General features: G+C 56.7%; 5 protein-coding genes across 5 annotated transcripts; 3 read left to right on the top strand and 2 right to left on the bottom strand.

Annotated features, from left to right (window-relative positions):
• Positions 1-134: 134 nt before the first annotated feature.
• On the bottom strand, positions 135-851 carry D7B24_008095 (uncharacterized protein; the record flags this gene model as incomplete). The annotated part of the gene is made up of 2 exons (XM_028642190.1): positions 135-733; positions 827-851. The coding sequence occupies 2 exons, from the start codon at positions 849-851 to the stop codon at positions 135-137; spliced, it is 624 nt and encodes a 207-aa protein (XP_028498562.1).
• A 1,246-nt stretch (positions 852-2,097) lies between these two features.
• On the top strand, positions 2,098-5,652 carry SPT7 (Transcriptional activator spt7; the record flags this gene model as incomplete). Its single annotated transcript, XM_028642189.1, has 3 exons — positions 2,098-3,190; positions 3,249-4,414; positions 4,465-5,652. 3 exons carry the CDS (start codon positions 2,098-2,100, stop codon positions 5,650-5,652), a joined length of 3,447 nt encoding a protein of 1,148 aa, XP_028498561.1.
• A 1,298-nt stretch (positions 5,653-6,950) lies between these two features.
• D7B24_008093 (uncharacterized protein) lies at positions 6,951-7,607 on the top strand (the record flags this gene model as incomplete). The annotated part of the gene is made up of 2 exons (XM_028642188.1): positions 6,951-7,301; positions 7,521-7,607. The coding sequence occupies 2 exons, from the start codon at positions 6,951-6,953 to the stop codon at positions 7,605-7,607; spliced, it is 438 nt and encodes a 145-aa protein (XP_028498560.1).
• A 2,838-nt stretch (positions 7,608-10,445) lies between these two features.
• Positions 10,446-12,099, bottom strand: SHM2 (Serine hydroxymethyltransferase, cytosolic; the record flags this gene model as incomplete). The annotated part of the gene is made up of 4 exons (XM_028642187.1): positions 10,446-11,436; positions 11,502-11,866; positions 11,934-11,984; positions 12,052-12,099. 4 exons carry the CDS (start codon positions 12,097-12,099, stop codon positions 10,446-10,448), a joined length of 1,455 nt encoding a protein of 484 aa, XP_028498559.1.
• Positions 12,100-14,258: 2,159 nt separating this feature from the next.
• PEP2 (Vacuolar protease A) lies at positions 14,259-15,580 on the top strand (the record flags this gene model as incomplete). Its single annotated transcript, XM_028642186.1, has 3 exons — positions 14,259-14,354; positions 14,425-14,578; positions 14,634-15,580. 3 exons carry the CDS (start codon positions 14,259-14,261, stop codon positions 15,578-15,580), a joined length of 1,197 nt encoding a protein of 398 aa, XP_028498558.1.
• Between the last annotated feature and the right edge of the window lie 833 nt (positions 15,581-16,413).

The raw sequence follows: 16,413 nt of genomic DNA, 5'->3' as shown, positions 1-16,413 counted from the left end.
AGCTCATATCGTCGTATCCCTCATGGTCCAACGCCCCGTCCGTTGCGTAAAATAGCACACGTTTCTCCTTCTAGTCATCCGTTCGTCCCGACGTTTTGAGGCTCGTCACCCGTCGCAGCGTCTCCTGCCTCGACTCAATCGCTGCGCTTCTTCGAGTCGCCAATATCGCCCGAATCACCAGCAGCAGCGGCCTCCTTTCCCCTGCCCGCCGCGACGTCCTCCCCGCCCAGGTCGTCATCCCACTCGTCGACGGCGTTCTCATCCCAGTTGTCGACCTCGTCCTCGAGCGAGCGCGCCTCGGCAGCGTCGACGACGCCATCCTCCTGCGGCCCGCCGACCCCCATCTCGAGATCCTCGCCGTCGTCCTCGCCCGCGACGGCGCCGTAGCCCCGCTGCGCGCGCCTCCGCTCGAGCATGCGCTTGTGGTACCACGTGCACAGGCCGACGCCGGCGAGCGAGCCGGCGACGTTGGCGGCGATGTCGAACAGGTCGAAGACGCGGCCGTTGGGCAGCAGCGCCTGCAGCAGCTCGGAGCCGACGGCGAGGAGGGCCGTGCAGACGAGGAGCGTGAGGTTGAGGGTGCGGCGGCGCGTCGTGTCGAGGATCCAGTAGAAGACGGTCGTCAGGAGGAAAAAGGTGAGGAGGTGGAGGACCTTGTCGTTGATGTACGTCTCGAGGTGCAGCGGCGTGAGGCCTAGGTAGGCGGCTGCCAGGAGGAGGGCGAAGAAGGTGCCTGTTTTTTTTTGGGGTTCTCTCATCAGCTACATGCTCTTTCACGAAACGAAAAAAAAACGTCAAAGACGGGAAACGGGCGGGGCTGACGAACCGGCAAAGGGAAGTCGTATCCTCATGGTGGGCGATGTGGCGGTTGTGTGGAGTGATTTGCTTCTTGGGTTCTGTCGAAGACCTGTCGAAGACCTGTCGAAGAGATAGACAGACTGAAACGATGAAGCAGCAATTGTACTGCCGCACTGCAGCTGTTCTCGTCGAGATGGTCCGTGGGGTCTGTCGTTGACGTGGTCGGGTTCGTTTGGGGTGGAAGCCTGGAGGAGACGGCTTGTCGAGCTGATCGGGAGCTTTCTGCAAAGGTGAGCTGTGGCCCCCAGCCTCGGGAGCGGCAGGCCACGGAGCAGTGACGACAGAAGACAGGCGGCGTAGCTCTCAGATGCGGCGGGCCAGGGAACAGGGGGGGGCGGACGTGGTGCGTGTGGTACGTGGTGCTTGAGGTGCGTGGGATTGGCTGGCGGGGTCTCGGTGGGACAGATGCGTGGGACTTTGGGACGTGGAGCGGTCGATGATTAATATGCGGGACAGTCTGGGGATCCTGATGAAAGTCGATATCGTCTAGGTACGATATGCAGGTCTTCACAGCGCTGCCCCCAATTGATCTGAATGGAGATGGCTGACTGGAGCTCCGACAGCTTTGAGTGAACTCACATCGCCTTCTCCCGAGACATGCCTGCCGCACTCCATATCCTCAGGTTTCCCTTTCCCTCTGATGATGCAGCGCGGTCATCACGTGACTGATGTGGGCCCATCGCGCCTGATCGCTGGTGCTCGCGTTCCTCCACGTCTACTTTGGGACCCAAGGTTCCGGTACAAGGCTCACGAAAGCTGGGCCTTGCCTTGTCGTGAACAATCGGCTGTTCACGCTGAGGAGGTTCTCATAAATAGAATATGAATGCATTGATATCAAACCAGTGAATACAGAGCGCTCATGACCTTGCATCGGACTGGATGTGGTCGCCTCATGCCAGACGCCCTTGTACCTCTACGGCCTCCACACCCGTGTCAGTACCAAAGCGTCGAGGTGCCAGGGCACCGCGCCTGGCAATCCACTCCGGTACAAGCCTCGCCAAAGACTCAACCTCACCTCTTGCGAACAAGCGAAAACACCCCTATCACGAACCATCGCAGCGTCATCACCTCCATCTACCACGCCCTCCGACTTGGGAATCCATCTCTATCGATGTCGCGCCATCCTCCGATGCAATCATAGCCCCCCTAATCCGCCCGAGTCCGGCATAATTCGAGCGCCCTTTCTGGCGCCCGGCGACAGGCCCCTCCGCTTGTCGCTGCCATCGACGAGGCCGCATCATGTCCCTCCCCAACGGCCATCACGCGTGGCAACCCCCCAACGGCCATCACGCACCCAGCAGTAAGCTTCATCAGTCTTTTGATGATGCCTCTGCGCGCAACGGCACGCCTCTCGACAATTCCATATCATTGATGCCTGAGGCACCACCCGACGCCGAGGATGAGCGACGGCGATCCCAGTTCAGGGATCTCTTTCGCGAAAGCGAATCCAGAATCGCATTGCTCTTCGGCGATGATGGCTCCTACAATCACGATGCCATCAATGCGCTGAAGCAGACTGCCCCCGCGCCTGCCCCCTTGCTCCTTGAATCGGCTGAGGACGCGCCTCAGACCGCGGCGCAGGAGCCACCGCGCAAGAAGGCCAAGCGAGTCATCGACGAAGATGACTACGGTGATGACGACGACGACGACGAAGATGAAGATGACGAAGACCCCAAGGAAAATGGCGACGCGTCCAAATCCAAGGATGCCAATGCGATGCTTCCGAGCCCCTCCAAGTCGGGCAGCTCGCCCGTTCGCTCCTTTGGCTCTCCCGACAAGACGAGCGACAAGACGAGACTGCCCGACACATCACACGACATGGCAAAAACGAGCGAGGATGCGCGCAAACAGCTGGAAGAGTCGCGAAACGCAACCGAAGAGGCGGCGCGCCGCAGCTTCCACACCGTCTTCTACACGCTCGAGAATGATCGCACCGCCATGCTGGAGCAGCAGCAGCTAGAAGAGTCGGAGAAGCAGCTGCAGGCTGAAATGGACAACAATACAAGCCAGGGTAACGCGGCCGGCGGCCAGGCCGAGAACCACGGCTCCCTGAGTAGCGCCAACCTCGGCGCGTCGAGCTTGACCCTGAAGCACCTCATCGCGAGGATAGACATGAAACGCGACCAGGTGCGCGCGTCCGATGCCGAACTGCGGTCCCTCATGAACGAGGTCCGAAAGAACAGGAGCAAATGGGCCAGCGAAGAGAACGTCAATCAGGAGGAGTTGTACGAGGCCCTGGACAAGGTCCTCACCGAACTCAAGGCGCACACAGAGTACTCGACGCCGTTCCTGCAAAGGGTGAACAAGAGAGATGTGCCGGATTACTACAACCGTGAGTTTCAACCACCCGTGGCTGCGTGCGCCATCTCGTCTGACATGAACACCCACAGTCATCAAGCAACCCATGGATCTGGGCACTATGACCAAGAAGATCAAGTCGCTCACCTATAAGTCCAAGACGGACTTCGTCCAAGACCTGAATCTGATTTGGGACAACTGCTTGCGATACAACCAGGACATGAACCATCCCCTTCGCCGTATGGCCAATGGCATGCGCAAGGAAGCCGAGAAGCTCATCCCTCTGATCCCCGACCTTACCGTGCGCCCTCGCGCCGAAGTCGAGGCCGAAGAGCGGCGCAAACAGAATGGTGGGGAAGAAGAAGGCGGCGACGACTCGGACGACGAGCCAATCATGTCGTCCCGCGGCCGCACTGCTGGCACCAAGGGAGCCGCCAAGTCTCGAAAACACCCGCCAGATCAAAAGGAGGACACACCAATGACTGACCAGAAGCCCGCAATTCATCTCAACGGGCTGCTTGCGAAACAACGCGAGGATTCGGAGGCCGTTGACAGCAGCAATGGGTTCGGCACGCCTCCAGTCGGCGCTGGCTCCATCACGCCCAGTGCCGCCAATGGTCCTTCGGGCGTCGCAAGCAATGCCGATGCCATGGATATAGATGGCCCCTCGCTGAACGGAATGGTTCTCGGGCACGCCCTGAACGAGGCTGGCGAGCAGGACCACGAAGACGAGGAGTACAAGATCTGGAAGCAGGTCACGAAGAAGGATCGCGCCCTCATTGCCAAGGAGCGTCATATCCTATTCAAGGACAGCAAGCTCAACACGGATGCACCTGCTCTGTTGCGCACCAAGGCCGGCATCCGACGCTTCCTGCGCGGGCAGAAGGAAGCAGAGGCTCACGGCATCATCAGCCACTCCCAGGCAGACTCGTCAATTGTTGCCGCCAAGGACGCATCGAACCCTGCCGAGACTCTGGCCGAAGGCATGGAAGGAGAAGAGCAGCGTGTCGTCCCCGACTACTACGAGCCTCTGACCACGATTCCAGATGTCAATCCCAAGCTTCAGTGGATCGAGGATGGCGAGGGCCAGGTCATCAACCAGCACGAGGAGTTCCTGCGCATGGTTCCCGCTGGGCACTTCTTGGCCCCCAAGGGCAAGTTTGCGAGTAAAATCGACACCAACATCCGACAGATCCAGGAAACGAGGAAGCTGGCCAGCAAGATTGGTGTGATCAAGCAGATGCAAATCCAGACGCAGGTAAGGTTTCTCTTGGCCTGTTCTATCAACCAGTACTGATTCCTTTTCAGGTCTACACCAACCAGTTTCCCAAGGTCAACTTTGACTCTTTTGTGGAGCAGGACATCGAGCCCACTTTCATGGCCGACAACGGTCCCATTATCGCTCCCCAGACTTGTCAGAAGGCCTTCCAGCGTTCCGTCGCCAAGATCCTGTACACGAGCGGTTTCGAGGAGCTCCAGCCTTCTGCGATCGATGCGCTCACCAGCATCGGTGCCGATTACTTTCAAAAGCTCATTCACACCTTCAACGTATATCGGGAGGCAGAGAAGAAGGAGGCACCTCCTAATGCAGCCAACGGTGCCAGGTTCCAACCTCGTTTCACTCCCGAAGAAGTGATTCTACATACACTTGACGAGAACGGTTGCGACATTGCCAGTCTCGAGGCATACGCCAAGGATGAAGTGGATAGGTTGACGACGAAGCTTGACAGTATCCACGAGAGGATGAAGATTCACTTGACGGATCTGCTGCGTCCGGCGCTCAGCCAGGAGGCTGGCCAGGATGGCGTGGGCGCTTTCAACGACGGCAGCGAGCAATTCGTCAGCGGAGACTTCGCCGAGGACCTCGGCGAGGACTTCTTCGGTTTCAAGTCTCTTGGTCTGGATCAGGAACTCGGACTCGACATGCTTTCTGTTCCCCTACATCTTCTGCAGACCCGCGTTCGCAACCAATACCAGATGCAGACACAAGCCGTCGGAGGTCCTTCGGCTGTCGAACTATTCGATTCGCTGCCGCCTCCTGAACCGGTTTCGAAGGAGAACATCAACGGCCAGATCGGTCTCATCAAGAACTTCTTCCTGGCTAAGCTACACGCGAACGGCGATACGCCTTTGGTTGAAGATGAGGACTTGCCCGTCAAGCAGAGGAGGCCGAGGCCCCGCCTGGGTGCTACGGGCAAGATTGTCTCGCCACAGAAGAGGCCGCCCAAGGAACAGATCGCGCTGGCCAAGAAGAAGAAGAAGCTCGAGTCTGGCCAGGCACAGGTCACCGAAGGCAAGGGCGTTCAAGCTTCGCCCGAAAAGGGGGTCAACACGACACCGGCCAAAAAGAATAAGAACATGCCCATCACGAATGGCACGGCCATTCCCGCACCAGTACTCGCGCCCAGCATTGAGCGGATTGACAGCATGCAGAGCCAGGGCAACGGCAGCCAAGCGGAAGAGAGGGACGGCGCTTCCGAGAGTGCGGAACGATAATGTATTCGGCCATCGCCTTACACGAAAACAATACACGATTACGCGTCTACCGCTGTACCAACCAACACACTTTTACTTTTGCGACTTTCCTTTTCGAATCGACAGCTCTTGCAGCTTCGCGCAATACTTGCTGCTTTTATTTTTCCTCAGCTGCTCCGGCAGATTCTGTTTTATACGGCAATGGACGCACAAAAACTCATACAATTCGGCGTTGGGGGACGTGTTGCCTTCAAGGCCAAAAACGAAAGAGCGACGCCATAATATCATGGACAGGTCGGATTCACTCAGGCATTGGGATACCCGAACGCAGCTGTTTTGACACGATGGATTAAGAAATTGGGGCTGCGGGTCAGTGTCTGGGGGTTTTTGTTCGTTACGATATCGGGCTTCCCTGTCCTTCGTGTCATGGGGAGGTCATCGCTTGGGGCGAGTCACATTGGACTATAGTAGAAATGCTTTCTTCTTTTTTTCTTTTTGTCCTCCAGTCTGAGCTGCAAGGTTGAGGGGCGAGTCGAGCCCGTTCATGGGACGAGTGGCGGCAGCGCGGGATGAATATTGGATCGGCTTCTTTCAGGAGACCAAGGCAGGGGCTGCATGCTGTCGTCGCCATCTCCAGGGATGCTCCGCGCCCGTGTCCGCGGACGTTTCTTCGAGGCAGCGTGAGCAGGGCTTCTCGGTGCCGAGGAACAGTACTGTGAATGACGGACAGCATGGAATGGGTGAACGTTGGGACGTGAGACGAGTTAGAGTTGAGACAGTCGCCGGCGCGCGTGGCTCGTTATGTTCCAGTACAGAATCAAAGTTGACACCCGCCAGGCCCGCCATGATGCAGTAATTTATTCCAGGTTTTGGTTGAGTGCATGCCGTTGTTCTAAGAAATGGAAGAGGAAGCAACGGCGACGACGGACAATAGGGATCTCTCTCGATTAACCTACTCATCCCGACCCCTATTCAGCGGGCCGCGATAGGACACCCTTCGCCCTATTGTGCAATTGTCTAGGTCGTAGAACCGGTCTGGGGATTTATTTCTTGAGCCTTTGTCTGCACTTCAAGTTTTCTTGTTTCTACGCTGCGCTCATACTTGAATCTACGCCTCAACGATCAGTCTCTTCCTCTACCCCCTTTCAAGTTCCGTCTTGCATGATCCCCAATCACACCGCCATCATCACAACCATGGGGCAAAGGCAAACCAAGCAAACCTTGGCCCTTTGGCAGACCTTAACCCGCTGCCATCAGCATGCCAATCCAGCCCCATCCCCTGCCCCTATTTCTTTCGTTTCAGCGTCCGGCTTGAAGCCATGTCTGGCGATCCCACCTCCCATCCCTTCCCCCGCAGCCCGGATATTCCAGCACAGTCCGGCTCCCACCACCCCAACCGAGATCGAAGACCTCACACAGGCCCTAGCAGCCCTGACGATCCAGCCGACAACACCGCAGAAGCGCAAGCACGCCCCTCCCGGTCCGGTCCGCCAGACCAAGAAGCGACGAAAGCGCAGCGGCAGCGCCGTCGCTCTCCCCGGTTCGCGGATCCGGGGCACGGCCCCGCATCGCACCTCGATTCCTTCGTTTCTGAGAAGCCGGCTGCCGCGGAGGGCGGCGTACGTCCCGTCGACGGGCCTGCGGCGGGTGACGACGCCGCTGGCGAGGCGGTATGCTGTTGAGATGGACGTGGATCCCCCGCAGCCGGTGGTCGTTTTGTATCGGTGGCCGGGCGGCGGTGGTGGGTGCGGAGCGGGGGAGGGGCAACAGCGGTGGCAGCATGGTCTGGGAGGAGAGCCTGCGAACGGAAGCTGCCGCTGCTGCAGGATCCATGGATGGATGGAGGTGGGGAGATTCTCGGTGTAGGGAGTGAGAATGATGCTTGTCAGGACGGGGCGACGGAGGAGCAGAGGGCCGAGCTCGAGAGGGAGATTGTGCAGAGTATGAGGCAGTATGTTCAGGGGGCGCAGGAGTAATGGGCTTGCGGGAGGGTCAAGTGAGCTTCGCCGCTGTGCTTCGAAGATGTCACGGCAGTATGTTCTCCTCTGTGCTACGAGGAGATTAGGATACTTTGTTTGATCATGTGATACCCATAACTATAGTTTTCCAGAGAAACTCCGGCCAACCAAGCAGAGGGGACCAGCGATATGTCCACATGTCCGAAACGATAGTGGAATCGGCGTCGGTGATGCCATGCCCACCTACAGAGTGAGTGCGTCCACGATAACCTTAACATACCTTTGTCTATTCATCATGCACGGGTTGATTGACACGGTGGTCTATGACCCCCGAGTTCCCTAGTTCTCAAGACGGCTATGCTCGTCGGCCGCACGTTTGGCAAATGATGCACGTTCTCCCGTACCTATACTATGGTGTCTTACGCTCTCGGGTTCCACACATCCACACACTTGTCCCCTCGGGTGGTGTAGCGTGATAGGGGCACGAAAGTGTCCGCGGAAGGTAGGGGACTTTTAGAGGTGCTGGGTGATATTCGATTGAAAGTGTGGGCCGAGTGGTGGAGGAAAGTACTCGCTTGTGTCTTTCAGAATATCGTGCTCCTTCTCCGTCAAACCGGGAGGCTCCTATTCAAAACTATTTTGCGTAAGGTAGATACCTTAGGTGCCTAGGTTCCTTCCACAATTTCTCCCCTACAATTCTTGTCCCTTGAAAAAGAGTACAACTACAACCTCCATCAACTGAAGCCCTCCTGTTGCTTTACATACAAACGGTACCAAGATATCATCACCAATTATTCCACAGCATCAACCCACCAAGGTGCTCAACGTCGAACCTGTCATGACACGAACTTCGCCCCCGCCTAAAGAGCCTGGTGACTGGCCACAGCACGAGTTATTCTGGTTGTTGACCGCCGAGATTACCTCTTACTCAAGCTCTTTTAACGCTGCCCAGGCAGAGGATGAGAAGTATGCTGAAGCGCGCGATGCCGCCGTACAAATTCTATTGGCACTTCGAGATGAGAGCTTTGTGCCTTGGCCCGAGCTCCCACCGCCGCAGGAACGACGTGATGTCCTCCGAAAAGCTCTGCCGTCTGTTTGTTCCAAGATAAACCAAGGGACCGTCGGTTTCATGCCGATGGTCAAAGAATGGTTGAGTCAATTCCCTAGGCTCCCAAAGTATGCGTACCATGAAAAATGGCAAGCACACCTACTCACAAAACCTGCCCAAACTATATGGCTTGATCTCAAGGCGGCACTCGTAAGAAAGAAATTCAAGATGGGTGGTACCCAGCATCTCCGAGAACACATCTCACTCTCAATCGAAAGTTTTGGTCTACACTCTGACCTTCCGCCTCTGAATGCCCGGAGGATCCCCAACAATCACCCTGGCGGTACACACGCATTCATCGGCAACCTGAAGCGCCCACTGCCTACATCAAGCAGCCCATCACCTCGACCTTCTCGAGTCGTCAAGACAAATGAGCATGCTGCATCAGCTCCACTGACCAAGGGGTGTGGCTCAATGTCTTCTACGCCATTTAAGAATGCCAGTCATCACAGGCCGTCTCAAATTGCAAACCATTCAGATGCGAAACAAGCCGAGTCTAGTCCTAGAAATGGCAATACATCCCTTCAAGGCGCAGAGGCTCGCAGACTATCATGCGCCACCAACGCAACGACAGTCCCTGCCAAAGCCCAGACCGTCATCTCGAGCGACAACGAAGGCCGTTCCAGAGATGTCCGGAACCCCGCTGCCGAAACAATCACCGGCGCTTGGCAGCCGCAGTTTTCCCTCTTCGATTTCCTGAACCTCCAGGTGGCTTCAACAATCTCCAGAAGTCAGCCTGTCGCTGGAGGATTCCGGTATGCCACTATTATGGAGGTTCTCAAAGATCAGGAGAGGAAAGCGATGGGTGTATCTCCCGTCACTACAACAATTGCGATGTCCCCAGTTCAGGTCGTTGCCTCGATTCAGCCTGATTCGACACTCGTGGTCCAAACTCAACTCGAGGTCAAGGCAGCGTTAGACAAGGCAATGCTAGCCGGGAAACGAAAGATCGCGGGCGACTTGACTCAGAAAATTCGTTCCATGATCGAATAAGTGTCGTGGCGTCGTGTTCGCGACTTGTGCAATTACAATGGTGGAATGATGCGGGCGATTTTGTGTTTCTACTCCGACAGATGCGCCCCATTGTCTGGCGCTGGTGGTATGGCTGCAGGAGATTAGCATTGCACGATCTTGAGGGTTCAAGTTCAAACAATTAGCGTGAGCGGAGTTGGCCTGCATGTAGAATCAAACGAAGGATGGAAGGATGCAGCTGGAACAAGCTTCGCGGCAAATCTCCCGAACAGGAGCAATGTGTACCGCTTTTCAGACAGCAAACAAATGAGATTCGAAAAATCCCCCAATGCAGCTAGCAATGCGACACGGCGCCATAAGTGGATGAATACGATTCTTGTTGAGAAATAGGGCCGCGGTTGAAGCAGCCCCTCCATCTAGCTAAAGTGCTCAAGTTGATCAACGCCCCTGTTAACTCCCAGCCCGCAGCCCACCGTTTTGAACCCGCCATGGGGAAAAAAAGCAGAAAGTCTGCAACGCCCGATAATAATATGCATGCAACTTTCTTTGTATCCCCCTTTTTTCCCCCTCCAGCCGATTCGTGACTCATGTTAAAATGTCTTCCGTCGGACGGGGTGTGTTTCTTCCACCCCGCTGTCGACCACCGGTGTTGAAGTATGCTCCTCTCGTAAGAATAGGGGGACGCATATCCTGGTATCAAATTCCTTGCCTCTCTTCGCCCCTCCTACATCCGGTAGTTGCTCAAAAATGAAAGGTGCTCGGCCGCGCCCCCATATTTAGAGGCCGGCGTCCATGCGCCAGCCCTCGATGGGCAGGGGGAAGCCCTGGCACCAGGCGGCGATCTCCTTGCGGAGGTCGTTGATCTTGGCGACCTCGCCGCCGGCGACCTTGGCGCGGAAGTCCTTGAGCTTGTTGGCCTCCTTGGGCAGGGCGGCCTGGACCTCCTTGCAGATCTTGATGGCCTCGTCAATGTAGGTGGCGACGCGCTCAAAGTCGGCCTCGCCGAAGCCGCGCGAGGTCATGGCAGGGGTGCCGATGCGGATGCCGCAGGGGGTGAGGGCCGACTTGTCGCCGGGGATGGCGTTCTTGTTGCAGGCAATGTTGATCTGCTCGAGGACGGCCTCGACGCGGGCGCCGTCGAGGCTGAACTGGCGGAGGTCGAGGAGGACCATGTGCGAGTCGGTGCCGTCGGCGACGAGCTTGTGGCCGAGGGCCTTGAACTTGGCCTCGATAGCCTTGGCGTTGTCGACGACCTTCTGCTGGTAGGCCTTGAAGTCGGGCGACGCGGCCTGCTTCAGGGCGACGGTCAGGGCGGTGATGGTGTGGTTGTGGGGGCCGCCCTGGTGGCCGGGGAAGACGGAGAAGTTGATGGGGTTCTCGAGGTCGTAGAGCGTCTCCTTGCCCGACTTGGCGTCGACGGAACGGACGCCCTTGCGGAAGAAGATCATGGCGCCGCGGGGGCCACGGAGGGACTTGTGGGTCGTGGTCGTGACAATATCGGCGTGCTCGAAGGGGGAGGGGATGACGCCGGCGGCGATGAGACCAGAGATGTGAGCCATGTCGACGACGAGGTAGGCACCGACAGAGTCGGCAATCTTACGCATGCGGCCGTAGTCGATGAGGCGGCAGTAGGCGGAGGTACCGGCGACGAGGACCTTGGGGCGGAACAGGATGGCGTTCTTCTCAAGAGTGTCGTAGTCGATGATGCCGGTCTCGAGATCGACGCGGTAGGGCATGGTCTCGAAGTAGGTGGAGATGGCAGAGATCCTAGCCGCCGGGTTAGCTGACCGCGCTGGCCTGAGGGGGGGCCAGAAACCTTGGGTGTCACTTACTTGCGCTGGGGGGTCTGGTAGCCGTGGCTCAGATGGCCACCGTGGGGGAGATCCAGGCCCATGAGGCGGCCGTGGACGGGCATAATGGCCTGGTAGACCTGGAGGTTGGCAGGGCTGCCGCTGAGGCACTGAACGTTGACACCCCACTTCTCAGAGTCGAGGTGGAAGGCCTCGAGGGCACGCTTCTGGCAGAGGTTCTCGATCTGGTCGATGTGCTGGTTACCGCCGTAGTAGCGGGCACCGGGGTAGCCCTCAGAGTACTTGTTGGACATGGGGGAGCCGAGGGCATCGAAGACGGCGCGGGAGGTGACGTTCTCGGAGGCGATGAGGATGATGGACTCGCGCTGGCGCTGAATCTCGTCCTTCTGTAGAGAGGAAGCTCTGTCAGTGTTGTGTCTTATCGAAGAGGGCGGGCTGTGTTGTCGATCGTACCATGATGGCGGCGACCTCGGGGTCGGTCTCGATGAGAGACTTCTCGAGCATCTATCGGTGAGTCAGTATGAGTGTCTCGACAAATTGGCAATTGGCGTTTAGATCCAGGTAGACGTACCTCCTTGTGGGAGTTGCTGAGAGCGTAGGTTGAGCCATTGGCAGCCATTGTGAAGGTATGGTAGTGGGATGGAGGGGTCGGGAGGAAGATGGTCTTGAAGACTTGGGTTTAGGAAGGTGTTCACGGGACCCTGATGAAGCTTTATAGACCAAGAAGGAGGGGCGAAAGGCTGGCGGGCGAACGAGGGAGAAAAAATTCACTGGATCGGAGGGTGTAGGAGAGTCGAACGCACGAAGAGGGGAGGGTGGGGTAGCGAGGGGCACTGAGTGATTGGCGGGGTCCTAGTGGGGTGACTCGCTAGCACGGCGAGCACCCTCCGATCGCGTCCTCCTGGGCGGCTCGGTGAACCCAACGTTTTGGTCGGTGAGTCATCAAGGTGCTCGCTCGAAGCAATCGACGAGCGATCACAATGGAACGGACGTCGAGGCCATATCTTAGGATATTTTGTTCGTACTCCAGGGCCATCCGCAGTTGTGCAAAACAAGGGTGCGGGGCTCGAAGACCTCTGGCTTCAGAGTTATGGGCCACTGTGACTGGCTGAGCTTCGGGTTGGCACTTTCTTTCATTGCCCAGCCGTCCTTGAAGCAAATTCCCTCGACCGCTGAATATGACAATATGTAGCGCATGTACTTGTCATGTCTCACTCGCAGTATCGCACACCTACCAAGGCCATTGGGCGACGATTGCCTCTCCTCATTATGCCGAAACCTTCATTAGCAGCCTATATGTCGCAGCCGCGAAGCAGTATCCTCTTGTCATATACCCTTTCAATTAGGTGAAACACTAAGACGGCCTACCTACCTTACCTTAGGTAGGTACCTTAGGCACGTAGGAACGCTGCCATGACTTGGTGACTGACTGATCATGCAAATTGAACCGCCATGACTGTGCAGTAGGTCCCACTCCTTAGATATCACCCAGTTTGTTTCTACAGACAAAGCGTCAATCTTCCATGGTTGCTCGGAACGGACGTGGGCAATTGGCAGTGATCATAAACCCCATGCACTCTCAGCTCCTATTTGATTATCAGGTTACTATCCATCATCCAATCAGCTGCAACACCTCGACACTACTCGATGAGATGGAGTCTATGACCTAGTGTCACACCAGCCACACCAGCCTGTTGTGTCTTGCCACCCCTTCGCGTTGAATTCTGTTTCCTTGCTGAAATTACAATAAGTTGTTGCAAAATAAGATCTTGATGCATGGTACTGGTTGTCCAGGCTTGGAGACTGACCAGCGGACATGGCCAGGAATCATAGGCCGGTCGTTCCGAATAGAAAACAACTTGCTCACGCCAGCAGCCCAGTCAGCGGGCTTTGGTGCGCTAACCTCAACGAAGCTATGCTGAATAAGCTCACAATTCCCAAAAGCCATCTTGATGGATTTCAATTTGCAAACCCATCTCTACCTTGATGTCAATGACCAGAGGAATTGTGGCACGGCGTCACGCGCTCCTCTTGGCGGCAACGCTGTTACCCAGGCCGCCCCCCCGGTCGCCTTCCCCAGCAACCGAACCGGACCTGCGTCATTGCTGTGCTGCAGCCACTCAAGAACGTCACCGTCGCCAGGCACCCACCGGGCCAGCCCCACTGCCAGCCGATACGTATTGCCACAGTGTCACCGTGCCCATTGAGCAATACCCACACTATAAGGGACTGCTTCCTGGTAAACGATTCCCTACTACTCTCTGGTGGGAGCCAGCTGGGTTACTAAAGCTGAAGAAAAGCGAACTATACAGGAATATACCGGCTTATCGCTCTATGGCTATGAGACTACTTTGCGCAAGCACAGATGCTGAATTATAATTTAAAACTCGATAGGATGATGCTCACAAGACTCAGCAATCGAGTCACGAAATGGAACTGATTGGTCACGATGACACAGTGCAAACCGGCCTACGAACGGTCTCTAGCCAGTGCGAGCGTTACCCCGGTCACAGCTGTTTTAGCTGCACCCGGCCCAGGCCCAGGCACAACACGCACGCACGCAAGCAAGCGCCACCTCCCCCGGCCCAGCACCTGAGCTCCCTCTCCACCCGCTCGTCCCTCTTGTATCCTGCTTCTTGTGTCATTGTCCACCCGGCCCTCTCTCCTCTCCTCCTCTTGACTCCCCATCTTCATCAACCACCACCTCTTCCGACCGATCTCATATTCCACATCCCATCACCTCGTAGGATTCTCGCGCCCATAGCGAGACTGCCCAACATGAAGAGCACTCTTATCGCAGCTGCGCTGCTCGGATCCGCTTCCGCCGAGATCCACAAGCTCAAGCTCAAGAAGGTCCCCATTGAGGAGCAGCTGGTATGTCACTCCCAACCGGCACCATGATGCGACTATGCGCGAGACTAACCTGGGCCTTTCCATCCACCAGACCTCCGTCCCTATCGAGACTCAGGTCCAGCAGCTTGGTCAGAAGTACATGGGTGTGCGCCCCCAGAGCCATGCCGACTACATGTTCAACAGCAAGCCGGTTCAGTCCGATGGCAACCACAATGTGCCCGTGAGCAACTTCATGAACGCTCAGTGTACGTTTCGCAGCCTCCAACCCCTCAACGACCCAACATGCTGACAGGTGCCAAGACTTCTCCGAGATCACCATCGGAACCCCCCCTCAGACGTTCAAGGTTGTTCTTGACACCGGCAGCTCCAACCTCTGGGTTCCCTCCCAGCAATGCAGCAGCATTGCGTGCTACCTGCACACCAAGTACGACTCTTCTGACTCGTCCACGTACAAGGCCAACGGCTCCGAGTTTGAGATCCACTACGGCTCCGGCAGCCTGACTGGATTCGTCTCCCAGGACACTGTCACCATTGGTGACATCAAGATCAAGAACCAGGACTTCGCCGAGGCCACTAGCGAGCCCGGCCTGGCCTTTGCCTTTGGTCGCTTCGATGGTATTCTCGGCCTCGGCTACGACACCATCTCGGTCAACAAGATCGTCCCTCCTTTCTACCAGATGGTGAACCAGAAGGCCGTTGACGAGCCCGTCTTTGCCTTCTACCTCGGCGACACCAACGAGCAGGGTGACGAGAGCGAGGTCGTCTTCGGTGGTGTTGATGAGTCCCACTACGAGGGCAAGATCACCACGATCCCCCTCCGCCGCAAGGCGTACTGGGAGGTCGACCTCGACTCGATCAGCCTCGGCGATAACACGGCCGAGCTCGACGGCCACGGCGCCATCCTCGACACCGGCACGTCGCTGAACGTCCTCCCCTCGACCCTGGCCGACATGCTCAACAACGAGATTGGCGCCAAGAAGGGTTACAACGGCCAGTGGTCGGTCGAGTGCGACAAGCGCGCCAGCCTGCCCGACATCACCTTCAACCTTGCTGGTTACAACTTCAGCATTTCTGCCTACGACTACATCCTCGAGGTGTCCGGCAGCTGCATCTCGACCTTCCAGGGCATGGACTTCCCCGAGCCCGTGGGCCCTCTCGTCATCCTTGGCGACGCCTTCTTGCGCCGCTGGTACTCCATTTACGACCTCGGCAAGAACACGGTTGGTCTGGCCAAGGCCAAGAAATAAACGGACAGCCGTCTTCATGTAGCCATAGGAACATGCGAATCGATTGAATCCGAGCGTCATTCGACGGCTTGCTGCATCAACAGGGACGAGAGGGGTCGACAGGCTTTCTTATATTTCTGTGGTCAGAGAGAAGATGCGGTTGGAGGACGCGCGGAGAACATGAGCGCTTTTCTTTTGTAGGCATGGACCGGTAGTCTAGTAATATCTCATTGACGCAGCATCTTGCTTGGGACCAGTGGGGAGATTGTGACATTCGTGACATTCGTGACATTCGTGACATTCGTGCATTCTGACCCAAATTCCCAGCAGTGCACACAAAATGCGCTTGCACGAGGAATCGAATGCGAAGCATACCTGGGTGGTCTGCAATCATTGTGTAGGCGACCTTCGCTTCGGTAAGGGTGATGAATAGCACGAACTCAGAGTGTAAAGGCTTACGCGTTCTTACTTCAGTTAGAATTGGGCACCATTCTGGCATGCAGTTGATGGCGCTCATCGCCGTCGATTTCCTTCTCGACATGAACTCAGATGCATCATCTGTCCACCAGGTACACACCCACACACACACCCACTCATCGCGTATCATTGAGCCAGTGGAAGCCAATTGTTATTAGGTATCAGGTGCCTGTATAGCTTGTGTAAGTGCACAGCAGACTGAGGCTGAGGACGATGCGCACCTTGGTCACGTGGTGTCCCACTGGCCCAGCCGGGATAGGCTTAGCGTGAAGTGCTCTAGCGCGTTATAGGCTTTTGTCTGCATGGGCCCATCAATGGACGGACACAGAGACAAGTCCCTGCCGGGTGTGGAACTGATCCTGGACAGTCAGTCTTCG

The sequence above is a fragment of the Verticillium nonalfalfae genome (assembly GCF_003724135.2).
Source record: "Verticillium nonalfalfae strain VnAa140/NRRL 66861 chromosome Unknown scaffold_7, whole genome shotgun sequence".
In the NCBI taxonomy this organism is placed as follows: Eukaryota; Fungi; Ascomycota; class Sordariomycetes; order Glomerellales; family Plectosphaerellaceae; genus Verticillium; species Verticillium nonalfalfae.
This window is presented reverse-complemented; position numbering and strand designations above follow the sequence as displayed.